The 18,847-nt window shown below is 37.1% G+C and overlaps 1 protein-coding gene across 9 annotated transcripts in view; it reads right to left on the minus strand.

Annotated features, from left to right (window-relative positions):
* Glis3 (GLIS family zinc finger 3) overlaps positions 1-18,847 on the minus strand; it is a 434,230-nt gene that overhangs the window by 413,579 nt on the left and 1,804 nt on the right. For 4 of the 9 annotated variants that reach the window (XM_078047596.1, XM_040285710.2, XM_078047595.1 and 1 more), the window contains exons 2-3: positions 17,534-17,638; positions 6,692-7,177 (exon numbers count right to left, since the gene is read on the minus strand). In XM_078047596.1, the coding sequence (XP_077903722.1) occupies positions 6,692-7,079 (388 nt within the window). In that variant the 5' untranslated portion in view covers positions 7,080-7,177; positions 17,534-17,638. Of the gene's footprint in view, positions 1-6,691; positions 7,178-17,533; positions 17,639-18,441; positions 18,789-18,847 lie in introns of those variants that run through there. The other 5 variants (XM_040285711.2, XM_078047597.1, XM_040285712.2 and 2 more) reach the window with 5 other exon arrangements.

Below are 18,847 nucleotides of genomic sequence, written 5' to 3' on the forward strand. Positions count from 1 at the left end.
TAACTGGGATCCTTTGCCCACAAATCCTAGCAAGGCCAGTAGGCTGCCAACTACAGAATGTCTCCCATTCTCACACAGTGGCTCAGATAAAGAGGAACACTCTTATCTCACAGCATTAAAAATTTACATGGAGTAAGCAATCAATTTTAAAACTAATTTCTTCTATCTTATAAATGTTGAGCTAAAAGTAGCCCTTTCCTCTATTGTAGGACAGAACAAATTAAATATACACTGAGGTTGCTGGGAACCAGGGTTTGTGCTGACTATAAGATGCAGAGGTATGGGAAAACTCTCATTTTGCCTTTTAACTGGAGCGCATTATCTTTTTTTTTCTTTTTTCTTTTTAGTTGTAATTGGACACAATATCTTTATTTTATTTATTTGTATTTGGTGCTGAGGATCGAACTCAGGGCTTTGCATATGCCAGGTGAGCGCTCTACTGCTGAGCCACAACCCCAGCCCTAGAACTCACTATCTTTTTATAATATATTTCATAACAGTTTGCGGAAAGGGCTTAGAAGCAATGACCTCTTACAGTCAGTAAGGCTCTACATCTAAAGATGTCCCAGTAAGGACATCTTTCACACTTTTTTTCCAAATACCATTCCCTCACAAAAATTAATGATTTCAGTCAGATCTGGGGCAGAGAAGTACAATTGAGCCTAGAACATCTTGTTATGCCTGAAAGCAAGGTAATGCCTAATAGGAACATATTAAAAGGACACAGGAACTCACTTCAAGAGGCTCCCTCTGGCCAAATTTGGGACAATTCAGACACCAAAACAATGATGGTAACAAAAGATAGCACAGTAAATTATTAAAAAGAGAATCTATATGTCTATAACAATTCTCAAAAATGGGGCAGAGAAACTCTTCTTTCTAGCATAATATCAGCTAATTAAACACAGAGGAAATAATAAAAGAAGGAATTCACTATTAGCAATCACCAAGGTAGAACTGATTCAGACAAGGGTCAGCAATGGAAGCTATGAAGGTTGCTAGAGAACAGGGTATTCAAATACGAATTACTGATTAATTTTGAAAGGGAAAGTGTCCTTCACAATGTGGTGATCTGGTAACATCCCTTTAGCTAGGCAATCAAATGTGGCATCACAAATCCCAGGACAAAGAAGTATTTAGTGCTTCTAGGTTTAATGCAGTGGGTAGTTCACAAATCACCTATATAGGCTTCTTGTCCAACATGGTTAACCTAAATGCAATCTCTAATAAATAATCTGACAAACTAGACTATATGACAAGAGGATCCACCACGTAAACCTTTAAAAATACCAACATATTTTGTCATGAAACACAAAAAAATAAGGCAGAGGAAGAGTGCTGCTGTAGAATAAGACCACAGAGATGACAACCAAATACAACACATGATCTTTGATTCAATTCTGGTCACAAAAAAAAAAAATACCTATAAAGAACATTTAGATGACCAAGTGGAAAAAGAAAATAGTTTCTAAACAATCAATGGAATAAAATAATATAAAATTAATTTAATATGGACTATATTTGAACTTTATGTAAATAATACTATTGTATCAGTTAAATTCCTTGGTTATGATGAATATTTTTTGGTTATACAACATGAAGGATGCCTGCCTAGGAATCAGGGGGTGTGGGGCCAGGGGGATGTTACAGTATCTACAATTTACTTTCAAGGGGTTCAATGCACTTCAAAGAAATAAAGGTGGCTGATAAATAGAATAAAATAGACTCTAATAGAACATAATACAAAATAACATAAGGCAAGATTAAACTTTATAAAGTATTCAGAAACAAAGCATGAATTTTACTTAAGAAATAGCTTATGTAATGAACAGCTAATTAAAGAGGGGAGAGCAAACTGTTTGAAGGGGACAAATTGGGGAGAACTGTCCTTTTATCTTTTGGCCTTTGTCCTTCTTCCTTCCTCTTTTGCTCTTCTCAGAATGCAGACTCCAGGCAGGGCTGGAGTGAGGTATCCACTGTGCAACCAAGACTATGGAAAACTCTGTGATCCCGGACCTGACACAGCCGAGCTGCCAACCATTCGCAACAAGCACCCACCCCAGCCTTCTCTTTGTATGAGAAAAATCACCTCCTATAACAAAGGTTCCCAAATGCTCTTAGTGTCTTGGGAATTTTTTTCACAGTGCCCCTAGGCCAAAAGAAACACCTAACAATTGCATGTATTAAGTTAGCTAGGTGTCCACACTTAATGGCCTTTATGTACTAACAACTGTTTGAAAAAAGTAATACACGTAAATTAAAAGTAATGTTATTATTTTATTCCTAAATAATTCCAATTGCTAATGAGATATGTGTTCCAGTTTTGCACTCTACACTACTCACACCTTGGAGTAAGATTGGATATCGCTATCCTCATCATTTCCTGCTCATACTGATTGTCACTTAATACTTGCTACTTTTTCAATTGTGGTAAAATATACAAAACATGAAAATTTACCATTTTAACCATGCACTTGAAAGAAAAAGAGGTGGCTGAAAGTAGAATAAAATATACTACAATAGAACATAACACAAAATAATGTAAGGCAAGATTAAACTTTAAAAACTATTCAGAAATAATGAATTCTCCATAAAAAATAGCTTATGTGATGACGGACTAATTAAAGTGGGAGAACTGTATGGGAGTCCTGTGAAAACTGTACAGATCAGGTTAATACATTCACATTGTTGTATAACTATCACCATTATCCATCCATTGCCAGAATTTTCTCATTCTCCCAACTGAAACTTGGTAGCCATCAAACACTTAACCCCTCATTCCCCCTTCCCCAAGCCCTTATGCAAGCACCTTCTTTCTGTCACTATGAATTTGATTCTTCTAAGAACTCCCTATAAAATAAAGCATACACTATCTGCCCTTTTTTGATGTGAATATTTAATTTAGCATAATTTACTCAAGGGTTTTCTGTGTTGTAGCATGTGTCAGAATTTCCTTCCCTTTAAAGATTAATATTCCATTGCATGTTTATACCATATTATACATATTCTTTAATCCAGTAATGGATCCTTGCTTCTATCTTTTGGCTACATGGATAATGCTACCATGAAGATGGTGTACAAAGTACTTGCTATTTCTTTAATAATTGCAACTATGGAAAATGTATCTTTGCAAAGATAAAACCTCACCAAAAGGAAAGAAATAAAGGTGGCTGATGAATAGAATAAAATATACTCTAATAGAACATAATACAAAATAACATAAGGCAAGATTAAACTTTATAAAATATTCAGAAACAAAGTATTAATTTTACTTAAGAAATAACTTATGTAAGGAACACAGTAAAATTTACTACTGAAACTATCAATCTCCTCAAGCTAGTAATTTGCCTGGTATTCAAAAGATGTCATGCATCTTATATTCCTTTCAAAATATAAAATGTTTTTTATGCTCAAGTTCTCTCTGTACCACACCAGTGACCTTAATGCACTATTTGAGAACACACTATATGATGTTAAAACTATTGTTATTTGCATTCCAGTGGAGCAGATTTTACTCCTTAAGTGCTATAAACATTCCTGCCAGATGAATACTTCTCATAAGGCTTCCTTGGTGATTCTCTCCTTCAAGTCAGATGCTCATCTGTGTGACAATCTTTAGGTGGATGAAATTGTACACAGCTCCACTACCTTCCTAAAAGTTAGTACAACCACTCTTCAGGCTCACAGGATGCACTGTCTTATCCAGCATCACCTTTTTTCTTGCCTTTGGACTCAAACTGAAACACTGGCTCTTCCTGGTCTTGGGCATGCTAGACCAAGGACTACACCATCAGCTCTCCTAGTTCTCAGGCCTTCAGACTCAGACTAGAATAACTATCTGTTCTCCTGGGTCTCAGTTTGCCAATCTACCCTGAAGATTTAGGGACTTGCCAGCTTCCATAATCCTATAAGCCAATTCCTTATAATAAATCTTTCTATATTCACTTATATACATTTATATAAATAAATTTATCTTTTTAAATAAATTTAATAAATTTATCTTTTTATTTATATAAATGTATGTAAGTATATACACACATATGTATATATACACACATGGATATAAATATACATCCTATTATTTTTGTTTTTCTGGAAAGCCCCAATTAATAGTCCCACAGAGTCACGTGTTCCACCAGTGTCCTAGGAGATAACAGCCAAACTCCTTGGCATGTCATTCATAATCCTTCACTTGCCTTCTACTTATTCCTCTCCAGACTCATCTCTTACCAGTCTCTGTACACCAAACCCATGTAGAACTAGGTAAAAGTTCATGAAATGCCCCAGGTTTTGAATGTGCTTTTCTCCCAGCCCAGAAAAATTTCTAGACAGCCCCCTCCACACATACATGTGTCACATACATATGCATGTGCACACACACACACACACACACACACACACACACACACACAGAAGACATACACTGTACAATTCCAAGACTGGCTCCTCACTCTGTAAGTGTCTACCTAAATATTCCACTCTCCTCCTAGATCCTCCTATTAAGCACAGACCAGAAATCTCTCTCAACAGTTGCCATACACTCTTTCAGAACCCTTACTCTGTTTTAACTGTCCATATATTTGCCTGAATCCTCCACCAGCCTGAGGGCAAGGACTAGTTTTTATTGGCTGTTGTATTTCCAGAACAGTAGCTCATCCAAAATATATGCTCAATAATTATTTGCTGAATAAATGACCCGATGAAGTTCAAACAGTCTCAGATAATCAGTTACTGACTTAATTTTGGAATTTTTAACCAAGATTCAAAAAGGACACATTCAGCTACTTCTGGCATCATCCAGACCACTGATAGTATCCAAGCTGTAAAGCCAGGAAGAAGAATAACAGAGTATCTTCAGTTCCTTACCTGTGCCCATGCACACCCCAACCATTTCAATCCAAAACATGTACTATAAGCTAGCAAGCTGAGCAAGGAGCCACAAAGTTCACAGGAAGAGAAGCAGGAAGCAGCACTATTTTTTTATATGCATTCCAAGGTGTATTGACCCTGAGAGTTCACTATCACTTAAGTATCTGAAGCATTTTTTCACCATGATTATAATTATAGCCATGTCTGGTCACCATCAAAGCAATATTCCCAAACTCCTTGCTGGATGGTGCCCTTGAAGTTATTTATTCTTTCCAGACCTAGTGGCAAGATCAGCCATAGTATACAACTGAGGGCTGTTGTGAGGAATAACTCAGACTATGTGCTGGAAAGCACTCTACATGCTGCCCGACACATGCTAAGTTATACTTTAATAAATTCAAGTTATTAGTATTATCACCATTATTATTGTCAGTCAGGTTTATAAACACAAGTACCTATGAAAGCAAGTTACAGTTGACTAGTCAAGCATGAGCTGAAAGATTTTACTGGGCCTCAGCCCCTGAAAACCCAAACGCTGCAGTTTGATATTAAGGAATTAACTTACCATGCAATGAACATAGCAACCTAACAATGACAGAGTTATTGTGGATATAGCCCCCAGGGAAACTTTTTCCTATACTAAACATCAGTACCACTAAGAAATAAAACAACTCAAAACCAAATCTAGACCAAATATAAATAAATTTTTAAAAAATGAAAAGAAGAAAATCAAAAACTACACGTGTATTTGGTGTTGTGCTTTTCTTAGTGTCTGTGTAGAAATACACAGACACTAAGACAAACAACTCTTTGGCTACTTGCCTGATATAAATCATTATTCACCTTAATTAACTGAGTGAGTGGCTGTTCAGAACGAGGCTCTTAATTCTATTTGATGATGTGAGTACTTTTAATAAAAACATTTACGACTAAATGCTAAAATACCTTAAGGAATATATAATTGTGTTATTTTACATAGCAAAGCTGTAATTTACATGGGATACATGGTCTTTCTCTTTTTATCCTAAATATACGTACAATCTGCAATGTAATTTCATTAAGTCAACATCAATTTCTAGAAAAAGTGTGTCATTCAAATAATTTGCTATTCTCCAACAATTATTCTTTAGTTTAAAATATATGGTAATTCAAACACTATTAAGTTAAAAGTACATTCGCTCTCTACATTTCAAATTAATCATTTTCTAGTTCTCCACAAGTACCAAACACATCTTTTCACTATGCTCTTCCAGCTTGCTTTCTTCCTGTTACTAGCTATATATTCAAAATTATAGGTTTTGCTCTTAAAATAATTTTTCTTATCATTTACAGTTACTGATTCTTCATTTATTGGTTGTTAAAACATTCCTCCTTTTTTAATTCTTCTCCTTCCAAACACCACCTTTCTTCAAGCACTTCTAACACTAACATAAATGGCAGTTCCAGTCGCCTGTCTCATCACCCATGGCCTGTAGAATAGAGCCGCCAGTGAGCCAGGGCACAGCTATAAGTATTGGAGGACAGGATCTTCCTAATCTTTCTCTGGCCCTTCTGCCACCACCACCCACCCTATCTCCATATTTTGAATCTTTCTATTCTACTTTCCACTCTATTTCACAGTCCAATGAGGTGTATCACACATGTGCCCAGCATCTACCCCAACAGACACACACTCCTTTACCCAGCAAACTTAGATATCATTATGAGACCATGAACTTTGACCCTGAGATTGAATTATCTATCTTCCTAAATTTTTGGCAGGAAAGAGACTGGGGGAGAAAAACTTTCCATTTTTTAAAAGATCCCAGAAAGACAATCCTACCTTTCCCAGGATTTGGAGAAAAGGGGTTTCCAAACTCTTGCTGCTTTGGCTTTAAAGTGTGTGACCCTGACATGCCTCCAGCCTGGGTGACCTGGAATCGTGGCTTCCCATTGGTGAGCACTTGTCTCCTGGGGCTCAGGGCAGGCAGGTGGACAGAGCTCTCAGTCAGGGTGTTCTGAGGAGCCATCCCTCCTCCTGAGGGCATCTTGAGGTGGAGGCTGTTAACAAGACTTCCAATAGCAGGGCTTGGTGTGCTGCCACAGGACGAGGGGCCAGGAGTCCCCGAGTGGGCTCGGATGGGAGGAATATGTTGGCCACTGACCATCCCAGGCCCCTGTGGGGTTCCTGATGTCCGGTGGAGACTCATGCTGCATGACCTTCCATTCATTCTGAAAAACCTGTGGCCAGGATGGTCAAATATCCAATGGCACTAATGACTCCTTTCAGGCAAAGTCCAATAAGTTATCCATGATGTGGGTTATAAGCCTGTTTAAAAAAATAAATGCGGGCATTTTTTAAAGTAAAAATAAAAATAAAGTACAGTGAAGAGTTTTTAACCTCTGAAGCATTTTAACCTCTGTAGCATTCATATCAGGAAGAAAAGAAGCCCTCTTAGCAAAATGACCTTTTTTTGTAGAATGAAGTCATCAAATACATGGCTCATTGGCAGGTACTCTCCCCTTCTGTATTCATGGTAGATATGGACTATGGATCACTACCTTGTTTTGTTTGCCACTGAGCCCTTCTCAGTACAGTGCTTGGCAACTATGACCAATCAACTGGTGCCAGCTTGAAAAATGAAACTTATCTTGCTGCCTGAAGGATCTGTCCATACTAGTTCACTTTTGTACAGTGGTTTTTAGAAAATCCAAAAGCATCACCTTCCTGAGCTATGAGACAAATGCTACAAAGTTCCTGGTAAACAAACACAAAGCACACAAGGCCTCTATACTAGATAATAGGAATATTACACCACTTCTGATCTTCAGTCTAAGAGCAATCTTTTCACAATCTCTCAATTTACAAAAGATTAAATTCTGGGCTTGAGAATATTGCAAAGGTTTCATAAATCCTTATATTCAAACATTCACAGAAGCATTAGAATTTTGGTTCTATATGGATCCTACATTACAAGAACAGAAATAAAACCAACACAATACTCTAATCTTCCACTGAAGTCCTAGAAAAGACAAGGCTGTGCAAAATGCCTTATAGAAAGCACAAGGAAAGAACAGTCCTTCTAACAGTAAGATATCCAGTATGTTTACAGTGCAAAATGTATTGGACGTTGTCCATAGTCTCATGATGTTTCCTATGCAGGAACCAAGAGAAGGACTGACATTAGCACAGGACACCATCATCTATCCATATGTGATACTATCAGTTCTCCATTATTCTAAATTATCAAGGAAAGTCCTTCCCTCTCCTGAATAATGTGTATGCAATGAGGTAGCCAAGTGCCATGGTAATGCCACTACTCTAACTGTTTGATAGACACGTTCATAATATGTCTTTTATGCTGACAAGATAGTTATGGAAAAAAGCCAAAGTTGGACAAACACAAGAAATAAGGACAGCATATAAAGAAGAAACATTCAGATGTTCTCAACTGGATGATTCTCACTTTTGCTGTGAGATCTCCTCAAAGTCTGAAACATTTTCAACTCCACGTCAAAACAAATGACTCCTTAAGTCATCAAGGAAAGAATAGTAAGGAAGGAAAACTTCTGGTGAATTTTTTTTCTTTTATAGTTTCCAGAAAGTCAAATATATTTAAGTTTAAGTTTCAATTCAAGTGTTCCATATACCTTCTGCAAAATTTACCATATGTGCCTATCTTGAAGAACTTCAAAAATAATTAACAAAATAAAACCTGGAATGTTTCCTCATTTTCACCAATTCTATATTTTGCTAAGAATTCCACTGGTCTCTCACATTCAACACTGCCTTTCCATACAGTCCTAGGAAACATTCAAAAGTACTCCTCAAAGTCCAGTCTCACTCCCGCCCTCCCCTGCCCTTCAGGCCCTTTGAAGGACCGACAAGTTCAAGTTATCCAAACTAAATGATTCATTTATGGAAAATTAAGAAATAGACCCTGATATCAGACTGGTTGTAAAATTTTTTTTTAACACTGGAAAGAATCCAGTGCCTTTTTTGTTGTGACTCTGTAGAAGAATCCAAGTGTATTCCCAGACAGTCTGTTGATTCATTTATTGGTTGATCATGAGCAAGAGTCATTTAATATCTTCATGCTTTGCCAGATAAAACTATTCTCCACTCATTGATAAAATAATGTTTTCTGAGTGCTCTGAGCCCTACAAAAGAAATCACTTATTTTTGTATCCACCCAATAAAAAGGAAAGAAAAGGCAATGAAAAATGTCACATTGGCAATTTTTTTAAAATGAAGAATTGTTCAACATGACTGGAAATATGAGTCACTAAGACCAGGATCCAAGTGACAAGTGTCTGCAGATTTGCAGACTGTGGCCATTTTCAGGTTTTTAAAAATAAGGGAGTCATTTTTGACAAGAAGATCATACACAAGCAGGAATTCTCATCAAAAATTTGGATAAAAACACCTAAGTAAATACTTAGCATTAGGTTCGATCATTAAAAAGGTGAGTCTGCAAGAAGGGAAAATAATTAAAGTGCTGAGAACTTAATTAAGTATCAGGCACTCACACCTGTCTGACTTGCAATGATTTTCTTTTTTTTATAAACTGCACTCCTGTTTTAAATAGCTTTAGGTTGAAAGTAAAAACAACAACAAGATGTACTTAAATTTTATTACTGAAAAGGCAGCAGCTAAAAAGTAAAGTAACTAATACCAAGAAGAAAAAGCAACAGGTCAATGGCATGTAAGCTGAACAAGACCTCAAGACAAAACTAAACTACATGTGAAAATATACCTAAAATTCTCATCTTCTTATTAATGTGCCAACAGATTTTTTTCAAGCATTAGATACCAGAATGCAAATATAAATTTTGTTTATTCTTATTATAATATGTTGTATACTTCTTAGCTAAGCTATAAGAACAGGACAAAATTTTAAGTCTATATGGTAACCAAAAAGGAAGAGATTGCTCATTTTTAAGGACACATGCTTGTAGAGTCAAATTTAAAAAGAGCACTCAAACAGTCAAGAGGCCAGAGTTTCATTTCTGGCAAGCCATTTGTAATGTGTGTGGACTTAGAGATTTCATGCCCAAAGGTTGACTATGATCATGTGGTCTCTTGACTTTCTGTTATTCCAGATAATTGGAGTATGAAAGATTAACTAAAATATCCACTGACTGTAATCAGGAATACATATGTAGATTCTGCTGCACCCAAGGCCCTTAAATCTAGGGTGACTGGGGAGACATGGAAGCAAAAGTAATGTCAGTGTCGACCAGCTCCATCAAAGCAAGAGCAGACAGGAAGGTTCTCCTGCCAGCAGCATGCAGAAAGACAACACTAACCAGGAAAAATGAGTCCACTCATTGCAAAGAAAATAAAACCACAACTAATTTGTAAAAACACCTAACTGGTAGAATTCCATGGGAAGAGTCTCTATTTAAAAACTTGATCAAATTCCTCAGCATTTTCTCCTTTTGTCCTCCATCCAACTACTCTACCCCAGGCCACCACCCAACAGAAAAAAAAAAAGGAGAAAAAGAAAAGAAACTAAAGAAAAGGTATAAATTTAGGACATTTTAGATCTGGTGTATTGACACATTTATGTTTTTATACTCCATTGGATTGCAGGACAAAAATGTTCGTTCAGCTAATGAGTCAACACGAGAGTTAATAAATCTTTCCTCTTGACCATTTTCAAACTCTTAAAACACACTCCTGTAAATCAGGTCAGGGAGGAAATGACTTAACCCCTAAGGAAACTAAGGCACAAAACCATTTAAAATTGCACTATTTTTCTGGAAAAGCATGACTTTAATCAAAATATAAAATCATAACTCTACATTCTACCTAAGGTTCCAGGCACTGTTCCTCGTGGATTAAGAAATTAAACAAACGGAAGCAATGTTAACTCATCCATTCGAGAAAATTCCAAAAACACAAGTTCCATAATGTCTATTTACAGCCAAAGGCCCTTTCTTAGCAAATATCATTAATAGGCTCATCTAGAGTCATAATTCATCTGATGAGCCAGTTAATTATTAATTTTCATACATCATTTCATTTCCTTAGGCTACATTTAGCCTCTGTTACATTTTCCATTCCTTATGCCACAAGTATTTCTTACTCTACACAGAAAACCTGATAATGAAGCATAAAATACTGGTCAGGAAAGAAACTTCTCCTGAGTCTGTATATATGTGTTTATGTCTAAACCATCTCAAATAGAGTTCTTATTGATTCTCCTTTTTCCTCCCCTTTGGATTAATGATTGTATAATTTCATTAACACAGCCTTTTCAACTCAGCTGCCTTGATCGTTAATAGGCCTGTGATATTCCTGTGGGTTTCTCTTATTACAGCTTTTGTAGCCAGAAGAATATAGAAATGAAAGCCTATTGATAGATAATGTAAGTTATTCTCATGCACAGCTACAGTGTGAAGCACATTCTGCAATTCAATCAAGGACAGATAGAGCTGAATGTTCTTAGATCCCAGGAGTTCATTTTAATAAGCAGAATGTACCTTGTCCTAACACAGGTGACTGACTCCTCAGAAAAGATTGTATAAACAAAAACCAATCATGTAAGTCATTTTATTGGCAACAATATAAACACAGCTATATTAGATGTCACCAATAAATCAAAATTATTCTTGTCTGCAATTTTAACAAGAGGAAAGTGCAAACATGTGCCTGTGGAGCTGGAAGATATTGTGGAGGAAATGTATTGGATGTGTACAATATCATTTCTCTAAATTGAAAGTGGAGGGTCCCACGTTATAATAAAGTAACCCACAACAAGGTATAGTCATCATTTCTAGGGACTCATAACTTTATCCAGTGAAACAGAAAAATTCACAGAAATGACAAAAGAAGTTACACAAAAACAGAGCTAAACTCCTCATAATTGAGGTGTGGAGCAGAAATGCAAGGAGCTTATAACTAATAACTAGAATGTATAGACCTTTTGACTTGAGTGCTCCCAAGGTCTAATGTTGGTAATTATAAAAATACTGACACATTTATTCTGAGCACCAAGATGTACAGATGTTACTCAAGCAATACAATTGCCAATAAGATGAAATCGAAGAAGTTTCACTCTTAGTTACATTAACTAAAAGTAAGACAAATTAGTGTTTCCTCCAGAGATTCTAGAGCATTCTTCCAAACACCCTTCAGAAAAGAAAATGAATGTTATGGATATCACCTAACAGAAATCCTGACTTTCATTTATTTGTGGATTCTAACCCTTAGCTGATAAGAGATAGATGTATTTTCAGTTTTTTTATTTTTATATTTTATAAAATGTCCTCAAAACTGAAAATCTTTCCTGAATATATGGAGTAAAACAACTGATAATACCATTTTAAATTTTAAAATAATATCTATGATATTAAAATTATAAGCAGTACGGACTGGAGGTGTAGCTCAATGGTACAGTGCTTGTCTAGTATGCATGAGGCCCTGGGTTCAACCTCCACCACCACAAAAAAAAAAAAAAAAAAGAAAGGTAGCAAATTTGGATATGACAGAACAGGAAAGAAGAAAGGAAGGGGAAGAAAAAGAAGAAGAGAAATGACTGAGTCAAATTCTGAAATTTATTCCAAATCAGTCCATCCCAACTTAAAACTCAGAAGGAGCATTGAGAATCTTCAATACAATGATAGTGATTACAGACTGTTGGAAGAAATTCAGAACCATTAGAAAAATACTGCTGGAGGGCAATTTTAAAAGTTCAATAACTTCTCTTAGAATCCACTTTCCACACTTCAGTACACCTATATAACTCTCATATCCTCCTAGTTTGCTAAATGTCATTCATTTTAATAGTAATTACTTAGAAGTGTTTCACTTACTTTGCCTCAGTCATTAACTCATCAATGAGTACAGAAAGGTCTAGAAAGCTGTGGCCCTACCAAAAATGGCAAAGGAGAGGGGTATGATTAGGGATTTCCCTTGGTCAACCAAAAGAAATCATTCAAAATGAGAATGAACTTGAACCAAAAAGATTTTTAGGCTAAAAAAAGATAAATTCAGAAAGGTAACAACACCTTGGCCCTATCTAGGTATGACTATATTCTAAGCTCCTAGACCAATCTTTTAACAAAGTGCTCTCTCTGCAGCAGTGTTTTTCAAATGGGATTGCAATCCATTGGTGGTCCACGAATCAATTATTCAACAGGGAAAGCATTTTTTAATGAAATGGAACCAACTAGAATAAAACATAAGTTAACATTATATATCCAATGTATATTAATGGTCAATTATTTTTTTATTTCAGTTGTTTATGAGTATACATGTCTTCATATCTGTAAGCAGACAGTGTGCTCTGGGTTACGATAAAATTTGCATTTTATGGTGGGCCACAGTCAAAACAGAATAATAGCCACTGTTATAAAAGCATTTGAACTCATTGCCTACACAAATAGCTAGAAAGAACAGTTTCAGGCATAGAATGAGTTGAACAATTGACAAAAAGTAAATATCAAAATAGGAATGTATTGAGGGAAAGATCTAAAAGTTTTACCTTTTAGCTTTATAAGATATAAAAATTAAATGATATAAAGCCACATTTCTACCATTGCTGTCATTGTGCCTCTTGATAAATATCAAATTGATCAATTGTGTTCAAAAAGTAATAATTGATTGACAGGCTAACAGAATCAACATCAAAATGAATAGCAGTTTTAGATCTTTCTCACTGCAGAGAGTAGATGACCCCTCTCCCCTGTATAAACCCCTGTTCTTAAAATGTAAAAGAGAAAAAAGTTTAAATTAACACATAACTGTATTTGAGGACTGAGTTTTTCAAAATGTGTTCTTAATATGAGTTAACCATCAGATCCTGAGATGAAATATTTGAAATGGAAAAATGAACACATTCCCTATGATGTCACCACTGAATTAATTACCTGAATTGCAGAGAGTGAGTACCACATGGCCATGGTTTCCAACACAAAGGCTTCTTCAAAAATATAAAAGCAAAGTAACTAGCTGGAGAATTTTTCTTTAAAAAGAAAATCCTCACACAAAGATGTACATAGGTAGTAAAATATGGCAAAATAAAAAGAGCATTCTTTGTCATTTGTTCTGTGTAACCTACTATTGAATCCACATAAATAGCTATTTTCACAGCTAAAAATCACAATCCTCTCAAAAGGGTAAAAACATCTACCTATGGAAGATTGTAAAAATAAAACTAATCATTCCCTAAACTAAATATTCAAGCATATTAAAGCATTCCTATCACACATGTAACTGAGTGATATCTTTCCTTCAGTGTATTTATTGCTTAAAGACAACCAATGTAACTATTTTTAGCTGTTGGTAGACAGAAGTTTTATACAAGTTAAATTATGTGCACTGACATCAGTGTAGAAGTATGAATGTCCACAACAATGACTAGGCTTTTAACCAACATGACAACATATTTATTAAAAAAAATTTTTTTAAACCTCTGTGAATGACTCAGCCAAGTTACAGACAGAAGTGGAATCTATTGGTCATGCTGTAAAGGTTGGGAAAACATTAATCCGTTTCTTCACACAGAAGAATAACAAAATTCATACACAGCCCTGGCATCTGGTTGTCTCTCTATGTACAATATTCAGTAGGCCTAGAAATGAAACTTCACAGATCTGGCTCAGAACTGCATAAACAACTGATATTCAGAAAGTCTGATCTCTCTATAGGAGCCTAGGACAGGGTCAGATCTTGCACCATGATCCTATCTGCCCATCTGTAGTTCACCAGGGCTTGTTGCCCCCAAAAGGAATTTGCAGGCTTTATGTTCTTAGCCTAGAAAAGATCATGTCAGACAAGAACAGCCCCAATAGCTTTCTTCATCACAAGTCCACCCTGATTTATGAAGAGCCTTCATGATTTAGAGACAAATCTCTGATTTTGTTCCCAAAGTGGAATATGTGGATCCTTATTTCTGTCCATCATACATCTTGCCTTAGAGTCTACCCCAATAGTCTTTCCCCTCCTTTCTCCTTTTTGTTCTCTTTTTCCCAAACGCCAGATCCTGTTCACCCTCCAAATACACTCTTAAGCCCTCCCTGATACTTTCTTAGTCTCCACATCTCTGATCTTAGGTAAAATAGGGATAATTACACTTCTATGAATAGGTTGTAATAATAGAGAATAGTAAATGAGAAAATGCATGTCACTTGCTTAGCAGAATGCATGAGACATAAAATGACCCAATAAATGTTAAGTATTTTACTTTATAAACCTCTCTTTTAACATTCATACCTCTCTACATTGCATTATAGTTATTTGCCTATGTTACATCTCTCTGTCTAAATTCCAATTTCATTAATATTCAAAGTTATTCTAATTTATCTTTGAACTCTTCCAAGCTCTTACATTTACATAGGTTGTTTTATACTATATCTATATATTTATGTTTTCAGACTACTTTTAACATGTCTTTTAATACTACATTTACATGTTTATCATATCCATATTATTAATATTGTACTGATCATCTACACAGAAATATTATATGAATTGAACAATTATAACCTATATTTATTATTTATTGCCTAAATAAATGCAATACAAATGAGATATGACCATACAATCATGAACCTCATGCTTTGTGGCTTATAGACCCAGTTTAATTACAGCTGCATGTTTCTCAGTCTATTCCTCATCTATTCCTTTCTCTAATAGGAAAAGAAGCATAGAAATCCTATGACATGGGGCTGGTGTTGTGGCTCAGTGGTAGAGTATTTGCCTAACATACATGAGACCCTGGGTTCAATCCCCAGAAAGAAAGAGAAATCTTACAATATACCTTTTTGGATAGGCACATCATTCTTGCCTTTATCTTGGCATATTGGTGAATAATGAAAAATCTTAGCTAAAAGATATAAAACAAATAGTTCACTACTGAGCTCAGGCTTCTTTTACTGTGGGGTTGATGGCCCTCACCTAGAAATTGCCTGAATATATGAAGTGAAATAACTGGCAATACCATTTTAAATTTTAAAATAATATCTATGATATTCAAATTATAAGCAGTACGGACTACTTCTGGATTGCTGAGGTAGAAGGAACACCTCAGTGTTTTCCTGCTCATATATACAGGCCTGGGGTCTCACCAGACAAGTCACTAGTATTTGTTCAGATTCTGTAACCAGGCTGTCAATATTTAAAATACAGCTTGTTTCATTAGTGTTTTCCTTAATTCTATTATATTAAATAGTGCCTGACCAACTTATTTCTGCAAGTCCAACTGTTCCATCATCTCTCAAGGGGAGTTCCAATTATTTGACCTACTAAAAGTTTCTGTCAAGTGAAAGAAGTCAGACCCAAGAGTTCATAATGGATTATTCCATTTACATAGATTAAAAAACAAACAAACAGGATAACAGACGTGTTAGAAGTGAGAGCAGTGGTTACCTTAGAGGAAGACAGCAACTGGAATGGCATATGAGAACATTTCTGGTGTGTTGGTAATGGTGTCTTGATCCACATACTAGTTGGTGTCTTGATCCACATACTAGTTACACAGGTGTACTCAGTTTGTGAAAAATTGTTAAGCTTAAGGTAGGTAAATTCTCCTGAACAGATATTTTCTTTCAATTAAAAAAAAAACCTGACTTTTGCGTCAATTCTGTCTAAAGAAAGTGGGACACTAAGAACACCTGGAACTTGGGTATCTTTTAATTCAACTACCTGTTAATGTCATTTTAAAGATTTTGCTATGACTCATCCTAAATGAATAACAGTGCTTGTTTTACTGAGCAAACTTCCTACATGCCCTTTCTTCTTCTCCAATACATATTGAGTCTATAAACCAACCAAACATAAAGAGTTAAAGAGTAAAGCCTTGTAGTTCCACCTTATTTACAATATAACATCCTCTACAGAAAATAATTACAGAAACACAGGAAATGACTTCTCCAGGGATGAGAATGTGCATAGGATGCTGCTTCCTGAATTATCTCCTTCAAAAGTACTCCCTCTGTCATCTGGGAGAATTGCAAATTAACATTCCAACTCCAAAGATCAATAACTACAATAAGAGAGGCACAGCTAGAAAGAATGACCTCAGGCTTAATTTACTAGCAGGAAAAAACACAAAGGAAAAAAAGAACACTGAGCTCTCTTCTGAAACCATGGAAAGACTACTCTCAGCCATAGAACAAAAGCAGGGCTGATACAAAACATGAATTTGATTTTATTTAACCTCTTCCACCCCACATATTTTGGCCCAGTAGGAATTTCATCCACTAGGTAGACCTGGAATCCATCCAAAGAGAAAAAGAAGTTGTTTCCTACTTGGAGAGTGATCACTTCGTCCCAAGCAAACCAACAACCCTAGATAGTCAATCTCTGTTAACCTGACTACTATTAAGAAATTTGGGTGGAATCAGAAAAAAAAAATATGCTCTCCTAAAACAGCCTATAGTAAACCAAGGAGAAATGGAGTTATCACAGCAGCAGCTGGAAGTAAATATTCATACTCAAGAAGGGCTGAATCCTTGCAGCAAGAAAGGAAATAAATTAACAAATTACTGGTAAGGAAGAATGTTTTAGAAATAATGGAAAAGAAATGTCCCTGCCCTTCCTTTCACAGGTAAAGTTGGGGCTGGTCTGGCTGAACAGATAACTAGTGAAAATATATTAAAACCATAGTACATTTAAGGATAATCTCAAAACTTCAGCATGTTCTCAATTGCAAAAATAATATATAATACCACATACTCTGTCTCTAGATGGCTTCAGAGTTTCCAGGAACCGCCTTCATTGTTTTTCTGCAAACTTTTGCATGTCACACCTGCTTTACACAGGTGCCTCACTGGAAGCAAACTTGGAGGAGAAAAGGAGGAAAAGGAAGATTTAAATCAACACAAATAAATTTTGTACTAAAAATAAAAGAAATTGTTCCCCAGTTTAGTTTTTAAGGGGAGATTCAGCAGGGAAGGAGACAGACAGAGGGACGTCTGGCTACTTCCCAAGGCAGAAATCATGACTCATCAAAGCTTTCAGAGGGGACAGAAGAGACTTTGCATTTGTCTTGAGTTCACCTTCAGGCCAAGAAATGTTCTCTGAACTGGGAACTGGGAACCTTACATGTTTGTCCTGGGTCTGCGACGAATGGCAACGAGGTCTTTGGCAAAAGTTCTGAGTCTAGCTTTCCTCTTCAGTAGATGATCACTAAGTTCCCCTCTAGCTTTAACAGTCTAGGACTTGAGATTCCAGGTCCTGTAACCTCAGGGGAATTGGTCCACTGGGGGGAGCTGCAGAACTTCCCTCTGGTCACCAACTCTAGGGCCCTGGGGCCCCAATTCTTAGTAGTTGCTGATGTTCCGTTAAAAGATGGCCCTAGGGAATTGGGGAGAGGGTGTAGAGCCCTTCTCTCGGTAAAAGGGGGCCATAATTGCAGGAGTTCAGTCCTTAAGGACGCTGCTCATTGCGACTCCGGAAGTAACCCCCTTACCCTGTGCCCGGATTTAAGTGTTCCAGAAATGGGGACAAGCTGATGCCAAGGAAGCCTGGCAGGGAGGGCGAGGCACACCGAGCAGGGAAGACAGGTTTAGGTGCTGGGGGCAGAGGGATAGTGGAGAGCTGCGTGGAGCCAGACAGAAGGGCAGCCCTCCTTGGTTCCTTACCCCTGTAGCTTGGCGGGCCAGGGTCCTAGGCCCAAGCCCCTGGGTTCCCTGGCGCGGAGCGAGGGGCGGGTCGGGAGGCGGAGGCGCGAGGTCTCTGGGGCGCGCTTTGCCGCGACCCTGTCACTCCCCCGCCGCCTCCGCCCCTACCCTCGGCTGCGTCGGCGAGCGAGCGAACGCAGCAAAACAAAACAAACTCGTGCCGGCTTCCTGTTGTGCAACCCAGTCCCGAGTAAGTCGCGGACTGAAAGGGCTCCGCCGCGGGCTGCCAGCTAGGAAACCCGGGCGGTGGGTACCTTCGCACTGCCCGGCCCGGCCAGAGCCTGGAACTGCAGGAGCCACTGCCGGGCTCGCCGCACTCAGGAGCACACATCCCGAAAGCCAGCGTTGAGCGCCACCCTCCCCCGCC

This window comes from Ictidomys tridecemlineatus, chromosome 4 (genome assembly GCF_052094955.1).
Source record: "Ictidomys tridecemlineatus isolate mIctTri1 chromosome 4, mIctTri1.hap1, whole genome shotgun sequence".
Lineage (NCBI taxonomy): Eukaryota > Metazoa > Chordata > Mammalia > Rodentia > Sciuridae > Ictidomys > Ictidomys tridecemlineatus.